A 17,980-nucleotide genomic window follows, 5' to 3' on the forward strand; every position below is an offset into this window, starting at 1 on the left:
AACCCCAGGATCATGTAGAGGGTTAATACGAACATTTAAGACCAGAATGAGTCTGAAGGACAGAGACAGAGGGCGGAGCGCGGCGGCTAACGGATTAGCTACGTCCGTTTATATAAACAGTCTGTGGTGTTTCCCTGAGACTAAAATTTCAAAATAAAACTTCTCTGACTGGTTTTGTTCTTCGTCGTGTCTCTGCTTTACCTCAAAACAAACGTCCACATCATCATCGTCCTCGGCGGCGGCGGTCAGCGCTTCGACGGCTTGATCTGACGCGGTTGCTGCGGCGACGAGCGTGCGTGCGAGCGGGTGTGCACGAGGCGGGGCGGGGACGGCGTCTGGGGAGAGGGAGGGCGGCATCCGTGACGATGCTGGAAGCTGCCGGCGTTCGGCTGGTTTTGGCGACCTCTCTGCTGGTAACTGCGAGACGGGGACAGCGCCCGCGGAGTGTCTATGGCTTTGACGGGAGCGGGAAGCGCCTGGGGAGAGGGTGAGCAGCCGGGCGAGACGAGATGCAGGGTTACGGCGGCGCTACGGGGACGGCTGCGAGACGGGGACAGAGCCGGGGGCGGAGACTCGATGCTCGTGAAGGCGGAGAGAAGCGTCTGGGGAGAGGGAGAGTCCATGGCGCTCAGTTCGGAGGAGGCGGGGCTAGCGCAGGGGCCCCGGCGCTGCAGGTATCGAATGCATTTCTTCTTCCTCCTAAACGGGTCAGAGAGAGTGGTCTGTAGATACATAAACCACGTGGAGATGAGGTCAGACTCACGGACGCAATGGCACAAAAAACACACAAAAAACACACAAAAAACACACAAAAAACACACAAAAAAACACCACGGCAACGGACAAAACGCATGAATCAACTTTACTGAAGGTCTGCATGTAGGTCTATGGCAGAATGTTCAGCGGTTACCACGGTGACGCGATGAAGGCTGCACAAGAAGTTCTGAGATCGTCCGAGCTCATGGTCCTGTTTGACTCACTGAAAAACTGTTGGCTAAGGCTAATGCTAATGCTAACGCTAATGCTAATGCTAGCCTGTGACTGTGATGTTGTTTGACTTGTTTAACAGCACAAATCGGCTCTTTCTGGTCAGATTGTGTTAAAACAAAGTTCAGATTAAAGTGTGACAGCTTCAGACAGAGCGGTGCCTCCAGTTAGCGTCAGCTGAAAAATTATCATCTAAATATAATCCACATATATCTGATCACAGGCTCCTGAGAATGTGCTCTTTAAATCACTTTTGTGTTTTTCTTCTTGAGTTTGCTAACGTGTGCGTCGTGTCGTCGTGGTAACCGCTGAACATTCTGCCATAGAGACACATGTAGCACACGCAAAAGTCACATGATTTTTTTTTTTTTTTTCACAACCGCTTCAGAAAGTAGAGCCAATATTCAAAAAAACAGACCTGGAGTTGTGTTTTGTTTCATTCACATGTTTGAGTCACTTTATTATTCGTCTGTCACATCTACAAAGATCTAAATGTGACGTTCCACCTTGTGATGTCATCAAGTGGGAGTTTTCATGTTAACTCCTCCTTTTACCTTTAGTTCAGTCGAGATAAGAGACAACTCCAGGACTGAAATGATCCAGATGATTCTAGTGAAGGTGGAGTTTAAAAACACAGTGGAGCACTTCCTGTATCACCACATGATGACATCACAAGGTGGAACAGAGTGTTTGGGTTTGTGTGATAAACGTGTGAATGAAACAAACACGACTCCAGGTCTGTGTGTGACGAGGATCAAATGTGGCTCTTTAAAGTGTAAATGTTTGGGGGGGGGGGGGCTGTTCTTTTGGGGCTGTTCTTTTGGGGCTGTTCCTTAGACCCCCCTCCCTCCCTCCTCTTCTTCTTCTTCTGTGGTTCGTGGCGTCAGGCTGCACCACAGACCAGAGGGTTTCAGGTTTGACTTATTTTCATCTTCAGGTTCAGTTTGTGGCTTTTGCACTTTCTCCAAACACTTTCACACTCACTAACGACGAGTGAGGAGAATGTTCCACAGTGTGGCATTAAAGCACGACATCACACTGATGACCTCACACTGATGATGTCACACTGATGATGTCACACTGATGACCTCACACTGATGACCTCACACTGATGACATCACACATGATGACCTCACACTGATGACATCACACATGATGTTAGGGAGAGATGGAGGGAGGAGAGACAGAAGAGCGGAGAGAGGCAGAGAAGAGAGAGACAGAAGAAAGAGGAGAGAGAAGAGAGAGAGGATAGAGAGAACAGACAGAAAGCTGGAGAGATGAGATGGATGGAGAGATGGATGGAGAGAGGAGGAGGAGGACAGACCTGCAGGGACCACACCAGTCTGTCTGCTGATTCAGACCGAAGAGAGCACGACACTTCTTTGGAGAGAGAGAGTCTGAGAGAGAGAGAGAAAGAAGAGGGAGATGGAGAGAGAGGAGAGAGGGGGAAAGGAGGAGGATAGAGAGAGGAGACAGAGAGAGGAGAGGTGGATGAGTAAGAAGAAGAGAGAGGAAAGGAGAGACACAGGGAGGAGGAGAAAAAAGAAGAGTGAGAAGAGATGAACAGATCAGAATCTGTGAGACAAACGTCAGGACTGAGACTCAGGGTTAAATATAAAATATAAACAAACTCTTTTCTTTCCTCCACGTTTGTGTTTATAAATGTAGAAAAAACACAGAGCTGCGTCTAAACGTCTGACGGGTTTTTAAAGCTCAAAGTTGGAACATTCTCATAAAATTAAGTGAAGAAACATTTTTATATAAATTTGGGCAAATGGAAAATTCTGTGGGCGTTTGGTTTGACACACGGCACATCCTGCCCGAGCGGAGTCAACGCCAACGAGAAACAAACCTCCCACAAAACAGTGTGTCAGATGCCCTCCCTGTGTGTCAGATGCCCTCCCTGTGTGTCAGATTGTGTCAGATGCCCTCCCCGTGTGTCAGATTGTGTTAAATCTCTGGGTTTAAAATGTGAATTAAATGTTAAAAAAAAAAAAAAACAGTTCAAATTTTACAGTAAAACTTCAGAAAAATGAAACTTTTACAAAAGTCCAGCTCCAGTTTTTAAAGTGAAAATAAAACTGAACAAAAGAGAAAATCCTTCACCTGCGGCCGAGTCCAGAGTCTTCTCCCGTTTCCTCCTCTTCTTCTTGCCCTGAAACAGAACACTTTTATTTTATTTATTTATTCATTTAAACGTCGTGTCTTTTCACTCGTCTTCACGTTTTATCTGTTTTTATTTTTAAACCTCAAATCAAACGGTAAAGTCAAAGTGTAAAATGTGAAAAGCATCGATCCACAGAGTCGATCCAAACGCTGCGGCGGCTCATTAACCAATCAGAACGAGCCTCATCGAAACCTCATCACTCCAAGCCCCGCCCACAGACCAGACGGGCCAATAGGAAACAGCCTCAGTCACATGATCCACGGCTCTTGGGTCTGTTCACACTCTGAGTTTGGACGGTTTAATCTGAGGTTTAAATTTAAATCTACTGAATATATATAAGATTATTTTTTTTATTTTGGAATTTAAAATACATAAAAAAGTATATTTAAAAATTCTACAACTGAAATTCAGAATAGAAATAACTCAAACTGTCAGAGTTAAAAATTCAGAATGAGAAACTCATGACTCTGTTGTTTTTAATCTGCTCTTTCTGCACATTTATACATTTATACATTGTATAAATGTATAAACTCTCCTCACACTGAGTCGGGGTCAAAGTTCATGTTGTATAATCGTTAGTTTCTTAAACTTTATCGATGATAAACTGATGTTTGTGTTGATGTTTGTGCAGAGACTGAAGCCACGAGCCATGCAGTTAGTTTAACCTCATTATGCCTCTGAAACAGCACATGCACCGGACCAGGACCAGGACTGGACCAGGACCAGGACTGGACCAGGACTGGACCAGGACTGGACCAGGACTAGACCAGGACCGGACCAGGACTAGACCAGGACCAGACCAGGACCAGGACTGGACCAGGACTGGACCAGGACTGGACCAGGACTAAACCAGAACTAGACCAGAGCTGGACCAGGACTAGACCAGGACTAGACCAGGACTGGACCAGGACTGGACCAGGACTGGACCAGGACTAAACCAGAACTAGACCAGAGCTGGACCAGGACTAGACCAGGACTAGACCATAGACTGTATATAGACGTGGACTGGGACGTCGCGGGTGTAGCATTGATGCTAACAGTTATAACAGTAAATCTGCAGAGACCGAACGCACAACCAAAGAGCCAATCAGGGGCGAGGTTGTTGAGGGTCTCGCCTCTGCCAAAGCAGCAGTGCAGGCGTTTAGCAACAATGACTGACAATCTGTCAATCAAACCTGTCGCTAACGCTAACGCTAACAGGAGTGACCTCGGGGAAAGAAGGACCTGATTTGTCTGTTATTAATGTTCATATCTTGATTTACAGACACAATAGTGAAATAAAAACCCCAGGATCATGTAGAGGGTTAATACGAACATTTAAAGGTCAGAATATCCAGAGACAAGCTGCACTTTTTCAATATAAAGTGAATTGGAGCCAGAGTCGATGGCGCTCACTTCCTGTTTAGAACACAGCAGCTAGCGTGTTAGCGACGTCCATTTCTATACACAGTCTATGCCTGAGCTGGACCAGGACCAGAGCTGGACCAGGACCTGAGCTGGACCAGGACCTGAGCTGGACCAGGACCAGAGCTGGACCAGGACCAGAGCTGGACCAGGACCAGAGCTGGACCAGGACCAGAAGGCACATGCATTTGCAGAGACTTCCCATAATCCCTTGGGCCATGCAGTGTGGTGCTCAGAGACATAAGAAGGTTCCTACCCCATCCGCCCATCTACCGCCCTCGCTAGCGCCTGCCTCCTGCACACAAAACACATCACAGCTGATTTTCCTCACATGTTTATCACGTCACAAATGTGTCACATTCACTCCATTTAAAGAAACACTCTGGGACATTGTTCATGCTCGAGCTGCGCTAACGCGGCGCAGGGACGTAGCGGCGTTCAGAAGGTCAAACGGGCGCATGTTTAAATCCTCCAGAGTAAATCATGTTTTTAGCGTGATGTTAGCGTAGCACAGAGCGTCAGTCAGGCCTGTCACAATAACACGATCGATATATCGCAACAGCGAACGAGCTAATACAGACGATAAACGATAATACTGAAACTAATTTATACCACTGACACGAAAACAGGACTAAACCAGGACTAAACCAGGACTAAACCAGGTCTAAACCAGCACTAAACCAGGACTAAACCAGCACTAAACCAGGACTAAACCAGGACTAAACCAGGACTAAACCAGGACTGAACCAGGACTGAACCAGGACAAGACCAGGTCTAAACCAGGTCTAAACCAGCACTAAACACAGAACTAAACCAGGACTAAACCAGCACTAAACCAGGACTAAACCAGGACTAAACCAGCACTAAACCAGGACTAAAACAGGACTAAACCAGGAATAAACCAGCACTAAACCAGGACTAAACCAGCACTAAACCAGGACTAAACCAGGACTAAATCAGGAGTAAATCAGGACTAAACCAGGACTCGTGTTGAAGGATAACTCTAGATTCACCGTGCTCTGGCGCCCCCGTGTGGGGTCAGTGGGTTGTTGTTTTTTTTTACGGGGCTGGTGATTTTCACAGATGTTTTTGGACTTTTGTTTTTGGACTGAGCCGTTTGACGTCTCGGAGAATTGTGATGTGGCGACCGACACTATTCCCTCTGAACCAGAGCCACCACAGAGAGCGCGCTTTGCAGCGAGGCAAAAGGGGGCGGGGCCAGACAAGGTCATTATGGCGACAGGCCTAACACAGTGTGCGGCGGCGGCGGTGAGACTCACGTAGTTGTCGCGTGCGGACCACGTCGGGTAAAGCTGCATGTGGAGCTGTCTCTCTTTACGGGCCAGTTCATAATATTTGGCCTGTTCCTCTCGAGTCAAAGCGTGCCACTGAAACAAGAACAAGAGTGTGAAAGAACCTGGACCAAACTGGACCAAACCGGACTAAACTGGACTAAACATGGACTAAACATGGACTAAACATGGACTAAACCAGGACCAGACTGTACCCTGCGGCCGAGTATCTGGTTGATGGCGGCGCTCTCTTTCAGGGTGCACTCCGCGATGACCTTTGACCTCATCTCTTTCATGTACAACATAAAGGCGTTCAGAGGCTTCTTTATCACCGGCTTCTTAGGCTCCTTCTCTCTCTTCACCTCCACCTGTGGCTTCCTGCGCAAAACAAGACAATAAAGTGAATAACACAGGGACTCCCAGACTTCCCCCTCCCCAGACACGTCCTCCAGCTCCTCTAGTGGGACCCCAAGGTCCAGAGACCAGACCAGAGACATAGTCCCTCCAGTGTGTCCTGGGTTTTCTCCGGGGCCTCCTCCTGGTGGGACATGAACACCTCCCCAGGGAGGTGTCCAGGAGGCGTCCTGAGCAGACGCCGGAGCCTCAGCTGCTCCTCTCGACATGGAGGAGCAGCGGCTCTACTCCGAGCTCCTCACCCTCTCTCTGAGGCTGTGCCCAGCCAACCTGAGGAGGAAACCCATTTCGGCCGCTTGTGTCCGTGATCTTGTCTTTTGGTCATTACCCAGAGCTCATGACCACAGCTGAGGGCAGAACATGTTTCTGGTGGAGAACCAGGTCCTCAGATTTGGAGGAGCTGATTCTGATCCAGACACTTCACACTCGACTCAAACCGTCCCAGAGCTGCAGGTCATGAAGCATCAGGACAAACATCATCTGCAAACAGCAGAGATGATCCTGTGGCCCCTGAACCGGACCCCCTCCGGCCTCTGGCTGCGCCTAGAAATTCTGTCCATAAAAACAATGAACAGAACCAGTGACAAAGTGCAGCCCTGAGTCCAACATGCACAGGTCTGACTGCAGAGACACAGCTCCTGCTCCGGTCACACAGGGCCCCAGACCCCATACTCCCAGAGCGCCCCCCAGAGGACACTACAAAACACATGTGGACTGTGACAAACTCCCATGAACCCTCTAAACAGTGGGACCACCCGCCCGGTCTGTCGCCGACCGCCACGTGATAAGAGGCGTGTCAGCTATCCCCAGACTTAAGACATCCAGAGACTTAAAACACTCAGGATCTTACCAACCACCTCAGTGATGTCAGCCAGTGTGATGGAGTCCACCTCCAAGTCCTCAGTCTCTGCTTCCTCCTCGGAAAATCTTTAACTTATTCCTTCCACTGTCCAACAATATCCCCAGTGGAGGTCAGCAGCTCTCCGCCCGTGCTGGTGAAGCACTACTTTCTCCTCCTGAGGTGTCCAACAGTTTACCAGAATTTCTTTGAGGCCGACTGACCTCCTTGGCCTCCACAAACTCCTCCCAGCCCAAGTTTTTGCCTTTTGCCGGGATATGGCAGACTTGTCCTGACGGTACCTGTCAGCTGCCTGATGGGACTCCTCCTTCAGCCTGACTCCATCCCTTACCTCCCCGACACGAAGGCGTAGGTACGTGACCCTCTTGTTCACCAAGGTGAACTCAAACACGTGCTGCTAATCTGTGGCGCCATAATCAGCACAGAGCAGCTCGCCACCGCCAAGGCCACGGCCAAAAGAGTGGAGGTTCTAACCCTCTCGGGGAGTTGGGTAACAGAGTCCACGCCGCGCCTGGAGGTGAGCAAGACTATATTTATCTGGTACCTCTCCACCTCCTCAGGCTCCTCCCCCCAACCAGCGAGGCTCCACGTCGCTACAGCCAGACGCCGTCTGTGGACCGGGTCACTGAGACACCCGTCCTCTGTGCACCCGACCCCTATGAAAAACCTTCTGTGGGCGGTGGGCCCACAGGAGGGCAAAGGCCCACCCAGGACCACGGGACCACGGGAGACCAGGGTGTGACGCCCCGGGACACACCTCCTACAAACTCCCCCAGCGCCGTGAGACGACGAGGAGACGACGAGGAGACGACGAGGAGACGATGAGGAGACGACGAGGAGACGATATTCAACTAAACCTCAGAGAAAGAAACAAGTCTGTGTCCAATGGAGACGACGGCGCCCCCTATGGACAGATAACTATCCAGACTGAACCAGGACTAAACCAGGACTAAACCAGGACTAAACCCGGACTAAACCAGGACTAAACCAGGGCTAAACCAGGACTAAACCCGGACTAAACCAGGACTAAACCCGGACTAAACCAGGACTAAACCCGGACTAAACCCGGACTAAACCCGGACTAAACCAGGGCTAAACCAGGACTAAACCCGGACTAAACCCGGACTAAACCCGGACTAAACCAGGGCTAAACCAGGACTAAACCCGGACTAAACCAGGACTAAACCAGGTCTAAACCAGGTCTAAACCAGGTCTAAACCTGGTCTAAACCGTGCCGTGCAGCCCCGTGTCTCAGTCTTACGTGTACATGCTGCGGTCGTAGGGGTCGTGCTCCTGTTTGCCTGTAGGGGGCACTATGGCGGGGTGGGGGATCCCTGTGGGGTGCATGCCTGAGGGTCCGAGCATCAGAGAGTGAGGAAACCTGCAAGAGAAACACAAACCAAACGGCGCACAGGACCGGTCAAACCCTCGGACCCTCTGTGAGTCTCAGGACGTTCACACTGTGGAGTCACCGAAGCTTCAGAAAAATGAAACGAAACACAGAAAACACGACCAAACTAAAACTCCAAATGTAAAGTTTCACATTTTTAAAACTCTGAAGTGAAATCTATTTTGTATTTTTTTCATAAACTTTATAAAGAAGTGACTGAGTGAGACTTTTGAGTTCATTATTTTGGAATTCTAACGACGAGTATCATAGCAACCAAAGAGCCAATCCGGAGCGATGCTGCGCTTAGCAACGCTGTCAATCAAACCTGTTGCTAACGCTAACAGGAGCGACCTCGGGGAAAGAAGGACCTGATTTGTCTGTTATTAATGTTCATTTCTTGATTTACAGACACAATAGTGAAATAAAAACCCCAGGATCATGTAGAGGGTTAATACGAACATTTAAGACCAGAATGACAAACAGGAAGTGCGCAGGTGATCACTTCCTGTTTGGATTGCGGCGGCGGTGGCTAGCAGGTTAGCTACGTCCACTTATTTAAACAGTCTGTGTTTATTTTCTCGGGGTTTTCAGACGATCTTGAAACTCCTTCTGGACGCTGTTTGTTAAAGCGTGCGTCATGTCGCCGTAGTAACTGCTGAACACTCTGCCATAGACATACACGTAGAGCGCCCCCGAGCGTGACGCCACTGCACAGTTTCCATTTCCGCCGTACGATCCCTCCAAAAAGCTTGCCGTAATTGTTTTTTTCAGTTTATTTTTCCGTACGTCTGGCTTCGTGTTTCCGACGTCTTCAGTTCGTTTCTACAGCGTGAAAGTCGTAAAAGAACGAGAAGGTCCAAACTTTTGACTGAGAGCGTCGACAAAAAAACAAACGAGAACCGGGTGAAACAGGGAAGCGTTTTAGCAAAGCGCGACGGCGTAAACGCGTAAACGGTGACGCACTTTCACTTCACCGCACCTGTATCCACTTTTCTCCATTTATTTGAGCGAATTGTACAGAACAGAGACGCGGTACAAAGGTCAAAACAGTGAACGAAGTCCGAAAACCAGAGGGGCGTGGCATCTGAGCGGCGTGTGAAGAGCTTCTAAACTCATCCTGGTGAGTCTTTAGGATGTTCTGGAGGTTTAAAGTCACTGAGGAGGAAGGAGGACCACTGCAAACTGTTTAAAATCAACTAAATGAACTGTTTTTCATTTTTAAGACACGAAAAGTCACGTACAGCGGCTTTAATGGTGCACAGTCAGGAAGTGTCTGTTAGCATGCTAGTTGTTAGCTTTGCCTTTATGGTGAAACTCTGCTCTTCATGTTTTTAACGCGGTAAAAAATCAGAGTTTAAGTCGTTTTTGAGTCTGAATAAATCACTTGTTTCATAAAGATGTTTAAGGCTGATTAAGGTGAGTCAGATGCCCTCCCAGACGCCGCAGTGTGTCAGATGCCCTCCCAGACGCCCTCCCAGATGCCGCAGTGTGTCAGATGCCCTCCCAGACGTGTGGTTGGATAAATACAGCAGGAGAATAGAGTCTCTGATATATATATATATAAATATATATATATATATATATATATATATAAATATATATATATATATATATATATATATATATATATATATATATAGTAATTATATAACACAAAAAAGCTCTAGTCAAAACAAGTTTACAATAATAATAAAACTTAAATAAACAGGAGATCAGCCTGAGTTTAATGTGTTTGTTTTATGTTGTGTGTTAAATGTGTTTAATGTGTTGTGTGTTTTGTGTGTATTGTGTGTTTTGTGTGTATTGTGTGTTTTGTGTGTATTGTGTGTTTTGTGTGTATTGTGTGTTTTGTGTGTATTGTGTGTATTGTGTGTTTTGTGTTTACTCGTGTCACCAGCAGAGGGCGCCCTCCTCTCACAGACTGAGGCGAGTGTCACAGGAAGAATGTAGAATTATGAGGTATCTGTACTTTACTTCAGTACATTTTACAGTGTGTACTTTTTACTTATACTTTAGTACATTTGAGAGCAGTATTTGTACTATACTATACTACATGTACTATACTATACTACATGTACTATACTATACTACATGTACTATACTATATGTACTATACTATACTATATGTACTATACTATAGTACATATAGTATAGTACATGTACTATTCTATACTACACTGTCACTTTATGGAGATGTTATATTAGAGTCTATTTTTAGTTTATTTTAACTCAATTTTTTAAATTATTTTAAACTATTATTATTATTGTTATTATTATTATTATTATTTATTTTATCTTTTATTTTGTTTTATTCCATTTTCCTTCTGTTCTTTAACTGTGCGGTGCAACACTGGACTTTCTAACAAAGGCAGATCTTTTCTTACATTTCTGATCAGGACTGAAGAGTAAAAGTATTTTCCTCTGATTTGAGGATCTATTTTTACTGTTTGTTCAAGGAAACATCCTGAAGAAAGTTTCAGAGTTTAAGCTTCAGCTTTGAGCAAAAATAAAAACACAAAATTAATGAGAAAAAATAATAAACTGATTTGTTTTTTTTGTGACTGTGAACAAAATGTGTCATTTTAAATAAACATCTCCACATTTACACTTAACACATGAACTACACTGTGAAATACTTCGACTTTTTACTCTTCAAGTACATTTTTAAACTGGTACTTCATTATTTTTATTTAAGTAAAAATTCTTGGGGAAAAAAAGACTCTTTGAAAAATAAAACTGCACAAGAAACAGTAAAAACAAGAAGAAAAATATAACAGAAGAAAAAAACAAGAAAAATCAAAGGAAAAATAGAAGAAAAATAAGAGGAAAAAAAGAGAAAAAAGAAACAGAAAAAAACAAATAAAAAATAAAACAGAAGAAAAACAAACAGAAAAAACAAGAAAAATGAAAAAGAAGAAAAACTAAAGAAAAATAAAACAGAAGAAAAAAGAAAAAGCCAAAGACCTTCTGGACCAGAGGTTTGGACTCGTCTGTTTTGTTCTGAATCTAAAATATAAAACACTTTTTTTTCTACATTGATCAAACGTCGTCATAAATGAGACTCTGAGAAAATAAAGATCCAAACGTCTGAGTCAAACACGAAACACAAAGAGAGCAGAGCGGCGTCGGAGCGGCGTCGGAGCAGAGCGGCGTCGGAGCGGAGCGTCGGAGCGGCGTCGGAGCAGAGCGGCGTCGGAGCAGCGTCGGAGCAGAGCGTCAGAGCGGAGCGGCATCGGAGCAGCGTCGGAGCAGAGCGGCGTCGGAGCAGAGCGGCGTCGGAGCGGAGCAGAGCGCCGTCGGAGCGGCGTCAGAGCGGCATCGGAGCAGGGCGCCGTCGGAGCGGCGTCGGAGCAGAGCGGCGTCAGAGCGGCGTCAGAGCGGCGTCAGAGCGGCGTCAGAGCGGCGTCAGAGCGGCATCGGAGTGGAGCAGAGCGGCATCAGAGCGGCGTCGGAGCAGCGTCGGAGCAGCGTCGGAGCGGCGTCGGAGCGGCGTCAGAGCGGCATCGGAGTGGAGCAGAGCGGCGTCAGAGCGGCATCGGAGTGGAGCAGAGCGGCGTCAGAGCGGCGTCAGAGCGGCATCGGAGTGGAGCAGAGCGGCGTCAGAGCGGCGTCAGAGCGGCGTCAGAGCGGCGTCAGAGCGGCGTCGGAGCAGCGTCGGAGCAGCGTCGGAGCGGCGTCGGAGCGGCATCGGAGCAGGGCGCCGTTGGAGCGGCGTCGGAGCAGAGCGGCGTCAGAGCGGCGTCAGAGCGCCGTCAGAGCGGCATCGGAGTGGAGCAGAGCGGCATCAGAGCGGCGTCGGAGCAGCGTCGGAGCGGCGTCAGAGCGGCATCGGAGCAGGGCGCCGTCGGAGCGGCGTCGGAGCAGCGTCGGAGCGGCGTCGGAGCGGCATCAGAGCGGCATTGGAGCAGGGCGGCATCGGAGCAGAGCGGCATCGGAGCGGCATCGGAGCAGAGCGGCGTCGGAGCACAGCAGCGTCGGAGCGGAGCGGTGGCGTCGGAGCAGAGCGGCGTCTTGTTTGTTTATCAGCAGCATCTTTCTCTTATGGCGTTTAAAGTGAAAACTGGGACTTAAAATGTCTTGAATCATAAAATGTGACGTGTTGTGGCTTTAAACTGAAGAACAAACGTCACGATTAAAGTTTGAATTCAAGACATTTTAATGTGAAAAGAAACTGAAGCAGAAGGAAGATCAGCGCAGTTTAGTCCAGGTCCAGTCCAGGTCCAGTCCAGGTCCAGTCCAGGTCCAGTCCAGGTCCAGTCCAGGTCCAGTCCTGGTCCAGTCCAGGTCCAGTCCTGGTCCAGTCCAGGTCCAGGTCCAGTCCAGGTCCAGTCCAGGTCCAGGTCTACTCCAGGTCCAGGTCCAGTCCAGGTCCAGGTCCAGTCCAGGTCCAGTCCTGGTCCAGTCCAGGTCCAGGTCTACTCCAGGTCCAGGTCCAGTCCAGGTCCAGGTCTACTCCAGGTCCAGGTCCAGTCCAGGTCCGGTCCAGGTCTACTCCAGGTCCAGTCCTGGTCCAGTCCAGGTCCAGTCCAGGTCCAGTCCAGGTCCAGTCCAGGTCCAGTCCTGGTCCAGTCCTGGTCCAGTCCAGGTCCAGTCCTGGTCCAGTCCAGGTCCAGTCCAGGTCCAGGTCCAGTTCGTGTTTACCTGCTGTAGGTGGAGGAGCTGGGGAGGTTGGAGTTGTAGGTTTGTCTAAATCCGCAGGAGGAGATGGAGGGATACACCGTCTGACTCTGCCTAACGACAGGTTCACAAAACTCTTCATTCACCGTCACCTTCATCATCGTCACTTTCACTTTCACTTTTACATTTCATCTTTTTTTTTTTTTTTCAGTCCTTTGAGCGTCAGTCGTTTTTTTCTTTGCACAGAGAAAGAATCGCTGCGTTTCAGATGACGTCACGACGCTCTACCGGCCAATCGTATGCCACGCTAACGGGAGAAGGCTAACGCTAACACTGAGAAACCTCTGCTCCACCTGGTGATGTCATCTGCCTTAAATACGATTGGACGGTAGAATGTGGTGATGTCATTTTAGTTAAATACGATTGGACGGTAGAATGTGGTGATGTCATTTTAGTTAAATACGATTGGACGGTAGAATGTGGTGATGTCATTTTACTTAAATACGATTGGACGGTAGAATGTGGTGATGTCATTTTAGTTAAATGCGATTGGACGGTAGAATGTGGTGATGTCATTTTAGTTAAATACGATTGGACGGTAGAATGTGGTGATGTCATTTTAGTTAAATACGATTGGACGGTAGAATGTGGTGATGTCATCTGCGTTAAATACGATTGGACGGTAGAATGTGGTGATGTCATCTGCGTTAAATACGATTGGACGGTAGAATGTGGTGATGTCATTTTAGTTAAATACGATTGGACGGTAGAATGTGGTGATGTCATTTTAGTTAAATACGATTGGACGGTAGAATGTGGTGATGTCATCTGCGTTAAATACGATTGGACGGTAGAATGTGGTGATGTCATCTGCGTTAAATACGATTGGACGGTAGAATGTGGTGATGTCATTTTAGTTAAATACGATTGGACGGTAGAATGTGGTGACGTCATCTGCGTTAAATACGATTGGACGGTAGAATGTGGTGACGTCATTTTAGTTAAATACGATTGGACGGTAGAATGTGGTGACGTCATCCGAAACACAGCGATATCTCCGTCGTTTTAAGGTCGATTCTCTCAAACCTCGTCAAATCGGGCGAATCTCGGCTGAAAACAAAAACCAACTGCTTGGCTCAAAATGTCGTACTTTTAATAAAAACAAAAGTAAATACGTAAATTGAATCTTCGACATTCTCCAAACTGCGGTCCAAGTCTAAACTCAATCTCCAACATGTTTAGAAACACACACCCCCCGCCCCTCGCCCCCGTCCCCGAAACCGCCGGAGCGTGCGTCCCGCCGCCAGACGTCCCATAATCCTCTGCTTCTTGTCCCGCTTGTTTACAAAGACGCGGAAACATCTGGGGCTGCTCAGCTCAAACAATGGAGGCTCAAGTGGGACAAAATCAAAACCACTGCGTGACATTTGAGATGGAATAATGCAAATGCTTTTTTAAACAACCAAATCCCATCGACAAAGCCAGGATTACATGATCCGAGCTGAAGAGATTAAACTTCAGCCGGGGCGAAGCGGCGGATGAAACTTTAACTGCCATTTTGAAATCTGCCTGACATTTAAAGGTCCCACATGACACAAAATGGACTCCTGCGAGATTTAAGCCATGTTAGAGTGTGATTTCCTCCTCCAAAACAGACCTGGAGTTGTGTTTTGTGTTTGAGTAACACTTTATTATTAGTCTGTCTACATCTACACAGCTCAAAACGCTCTGTTCCACCTCGTGATGTCATCAAGTGGTAGTTTTAAAGGTCCCGCATGACTCAAAATATCAGGTTTTAAAGTTGTTTCCTCCTCCAAAACAGACCTGGAGCTGTGTTTTGTATTTGAGTAACACTTTATTATTAGTCTGTTACATCTACACAGCTCAAAACGCTCTGTTCCACCTCGTGATGTCATCGAGTGGTAGTTTTAAAGGTCCAGTATTACACAAAATGGACTCCTGCGAGATGTTAGAGTGTGATTTCCTCCTCAAAAACAGACCTGGAGCTGTGTTTTGTGTTTGAGTCACACTTTATTATTAGTCTGTCTAAATCTACACAGCTCAAAACACTCTGTCCCACCTCGTGATGTCATCAAGTGGTAGTTTTAAAGGTCCCACATGAAACAAAATGGAGTCTTGTGAGCTGTAAGTCAGGTTTTAAAACTGTTTCCTCCTCAAAAACAGACCTGGAGCTGTGTTTTGTTTCATTCACACGTTTGAATAACTTTATTATTAGTCTATCTATATCTACACAGCTCAAAATGCTCTGTTCCACCTTGTGATGTCATCAAGTGGTACTTTTAAAGGTCCAGTATTACACAAAATGGACTCCTGCGAGATTTAAGCCATGTTAGAGTGTGATTTCCTCCTCCAAAACAGACCTGGAGTTGTGTTTTGTGTTTGAGTCACACTTTATTATTACTCTGTCTACATCTACACAGCTCAAAACGCTCTGTTCCACCTCGTGATGTCATCGAGTGGTAGTTTTAAGGTTATTTTTTGCCTCAGATGAGCTGCTTTCCTCTTCCGTGCTCTGGAATAACCTTAAGATGTTAATTTTATTTCATATATTTGAGTTTGATCTGAGATTGTCGATAGAAAGCGTCACATCTGAGTGAAGCAGTTTAAATGAGGCTAAAACTGTCGCTGTCTGAAATCATCACGTGGAGATCAGAGCTGCAAATGAATCGAAATGTGAACGAATCTCAAACTCTGACGTTTAAAGTGGCTCCACAAACAGCTAAATGTTCTGTTTTATTGTGTGAAAGACCCTGGGGTTTACATCAGATGCCCTCCCTGTGTCTGTCCTTTGTGTTACTTTGTCAGTTGATATTTCAGTTTTTTGTTCATTTCTTCTGGACGTGTTTAAAATTTGAACTTTTGAGCTGATTTCTCTGATAAATATATGAAATAATAAATGGAATCACATCATCGTTTATTGAAAAATCTGTTATAAAAAAAAATTAAAATCTATCGTGACAAAGAAGAAAATTTAACTCAAGAAAAACTCATTACAATAAAAATAAAATCAAAATAAATAAATAAAACGTCAAGGTGATGGCTCAATTCCACAAAAACCAAACACACATAACACTTAAACAGGACATTCCCTGAGGGTGTGACGCTAACCCGAGGCACCGCTCTGTCTGCAGCTCTGTTAAACTTTAATCTGAGTTTTATTTTAAGTCAAACTCTTAAACAGGACGATGAGCTCAGACACCAGCTCAATCCACTTTGGGGGTTTTTTGTCTGAGTTTTTAGGCTCATCTTAAAAAGTTTTCTGTCAGTGTTTGCTAATGTGTCTCCATGGCAACTGCTAAAGATTCCACCATAGATCCATGAAGAAACACCCCCAGCGCGACGTCACTGTGAAATATCAATGTGTGAAGTCTCCAAGAAGCAGAGACGTAACGTGTGTGTGTGTGTATGTGTGTGTGTGTGTGTGTGTATGTATGTAGGGGTGTATATGTGTGTGTGTTGTATATGTGTGTGTGTTGTATGTGTGTGTGTGTTGTATGTGTGTTGTATATGTGTGTGTGTGTGTGTTGTGTGTAAATGTGTGTGTTGTATATGTGTGTTGTACGTGTTGTGTGTATATGTGTGTGTGTTGTGTGTATATGTGTGTGTGTTGTGTGTATATGTGTGTGTTGTATATGTGTGTGTGTTGTATATGTGTGTGTTGTATGTTTGTGTGTATGTGTATGTATATGTCTGTGTTGTGTGTTGTGTGTATATGTGTGTATATGTGTGTGTGTCTGTTGTGTGTGTTGTGTCTATGTGTATGTGTGTGTGTGTGTATATGTGTGTATGTGTCTGTTGTGTATATGTGTGTGTGACACTGACCAGCTCATTGAGGGGGTGATTTGACCGACTCCACTCGGGGGGAGGGGGTAATACCCAGAGAGGTCCTGAGACTGTCTGTGCACACCTGAAAAACAAAGAGAGAGAAGAGTCAGAGAGAAGAGAAGAGAGAAGAGGAGAGAGGAGAGAGAGAGAGACAGAGAGAGCAGAGGAGAGAGAGGAGAGAGCAGAGAGAGAGGAGAGGGGAGAGAGAGAGAAGAGCCCTCTGCCCTTGTGCCTTTGAGCAAAGAGTCGTGCGACGGTTCGACGCCGCGTCACTGACTCTTCAAAGGAAGTCATTTGTCGACAGAAAAGGAGACGCCATTTAAAGAATGTGACACGAAGAAGAAGAAGAAGAAGAAGAAGAAGAGTAATTTAGACCTGACCTGAGGGAGAGGGGGAGAGAAGGAGAGGAGGAGGAGGAGAGGAGAGGGGGAGGAGGAGAGGAGGAGGAGAGGAGGAGAGGGGAGGAGGGGGGAGGAGGAGGAGAGGAGGAGAGGAGGAGAGGGGAGGAGGGGGGAGGAGGAGGAGGGGGGTAAGAGGAGGAGAGGGGAGAGAGGAGAGGAGGCCCGAGCACTGTAATTTAGACCTGACCTGAGGGAGAGGGGGAGGAGAGAGAGAGAGACAGAGGGAGGAGAGAGAGAAAGAGGAGAGAGGGGGAGTCGTAAATCTAATGGACAGGAATGTGGACTGTCCCACCACGCCCCAAAGACCAGGACTAAACCAGGACTAAACCAGGACTAAACCAGGACTAAACCAGGTCTAAACCAGGACTAAACCAGGACTAAACCAGGTCTAAACCAGGACTAAAGCAGGACTAAACCAGGACTAAACCAGGTCTAAACCAGGACTAAAGCAGGACTAAACCAGGACTAAACCAGGACTAAACCAGGACTAAACCAGGTCTAAACCAGGTCTAAACCAGGACTAAACCAGGACTAAACCAGGTCTAAACCAGGACTAAACCAGGTCTAAACCAGGACTAAACCAGGTCTAAACCAGGACTAAAC

The 17,980-nt window shown here is 46.8% G+C and overlaps 1 protein-coding gene across 6 annotated transcripts in view; it reads right to left on the bottom strand.

Annotated features, from left to right (window-relative positions):
- Positions 1-227: 227 nt before the first annotated feature.
- The window catches only part of tcf7 (transcription factor 7), a 65,166-nt gene continuing 47,413 nt past the window's right edge, over positions 228-17,980 (bottom strand). The window contains exons 5-12 of one of the 6 annotated variants that reach the window (XM_055226643.1): positions 16,974-17,058; positions 13,155-13,244; positions 8,385-8,504; positions 6,066-6,228; positions 5,839-5,946; positions 4,815-4,853; positions 3,094-3,142; positions 228-699 (exon numbers count right to left, since the gene is read on the bottom strand). In XM_055226643.1, coding sequence (XP_055082618.1) covers positions 629-699; positions 3,094-3,142; positions 4,815-4,853; positions 5,839-5,946; positions 6,066-6,228; positions 8,385-8,504; positions 13,155-13,244; positions 16,974-17,058 — 725 coding nt within the window. In that variant the 3' untranslated portion in view covers positions 228-628. Of the gene's footprint in view, positions 723-3,093; positions 3,143-4,814; positions 4,854-5,838; positions 5,947-6,065; positions 6,229-8,384; positions 8,505-13,154; positions 13,245-16,973; positions 17,059-17,980 lie in introns of all 6 variants that reach the window. The other 5 variants (XM_055226645.1, XM_055226646.1, XM_055226644.1 and 2 more) reach the window with 5 other exon arrangements.

Source organism: Periophthalmus magnuspinnatus, chromosome 14 (assembly GCF_009829125.3).
Source record: "Periophthalmus magnuspinnatus isolate fPerMag1 chromosome 14, fPerMag1.2.pri, whole genome shotgun sequence".
Lineage (NCBI taxonomy): Eukaryota > Metazoa > Chordata > Actinopteri > Gobiiformes > Gobiidae > Periophthalmus > Periophthalmus magnuspinnatus.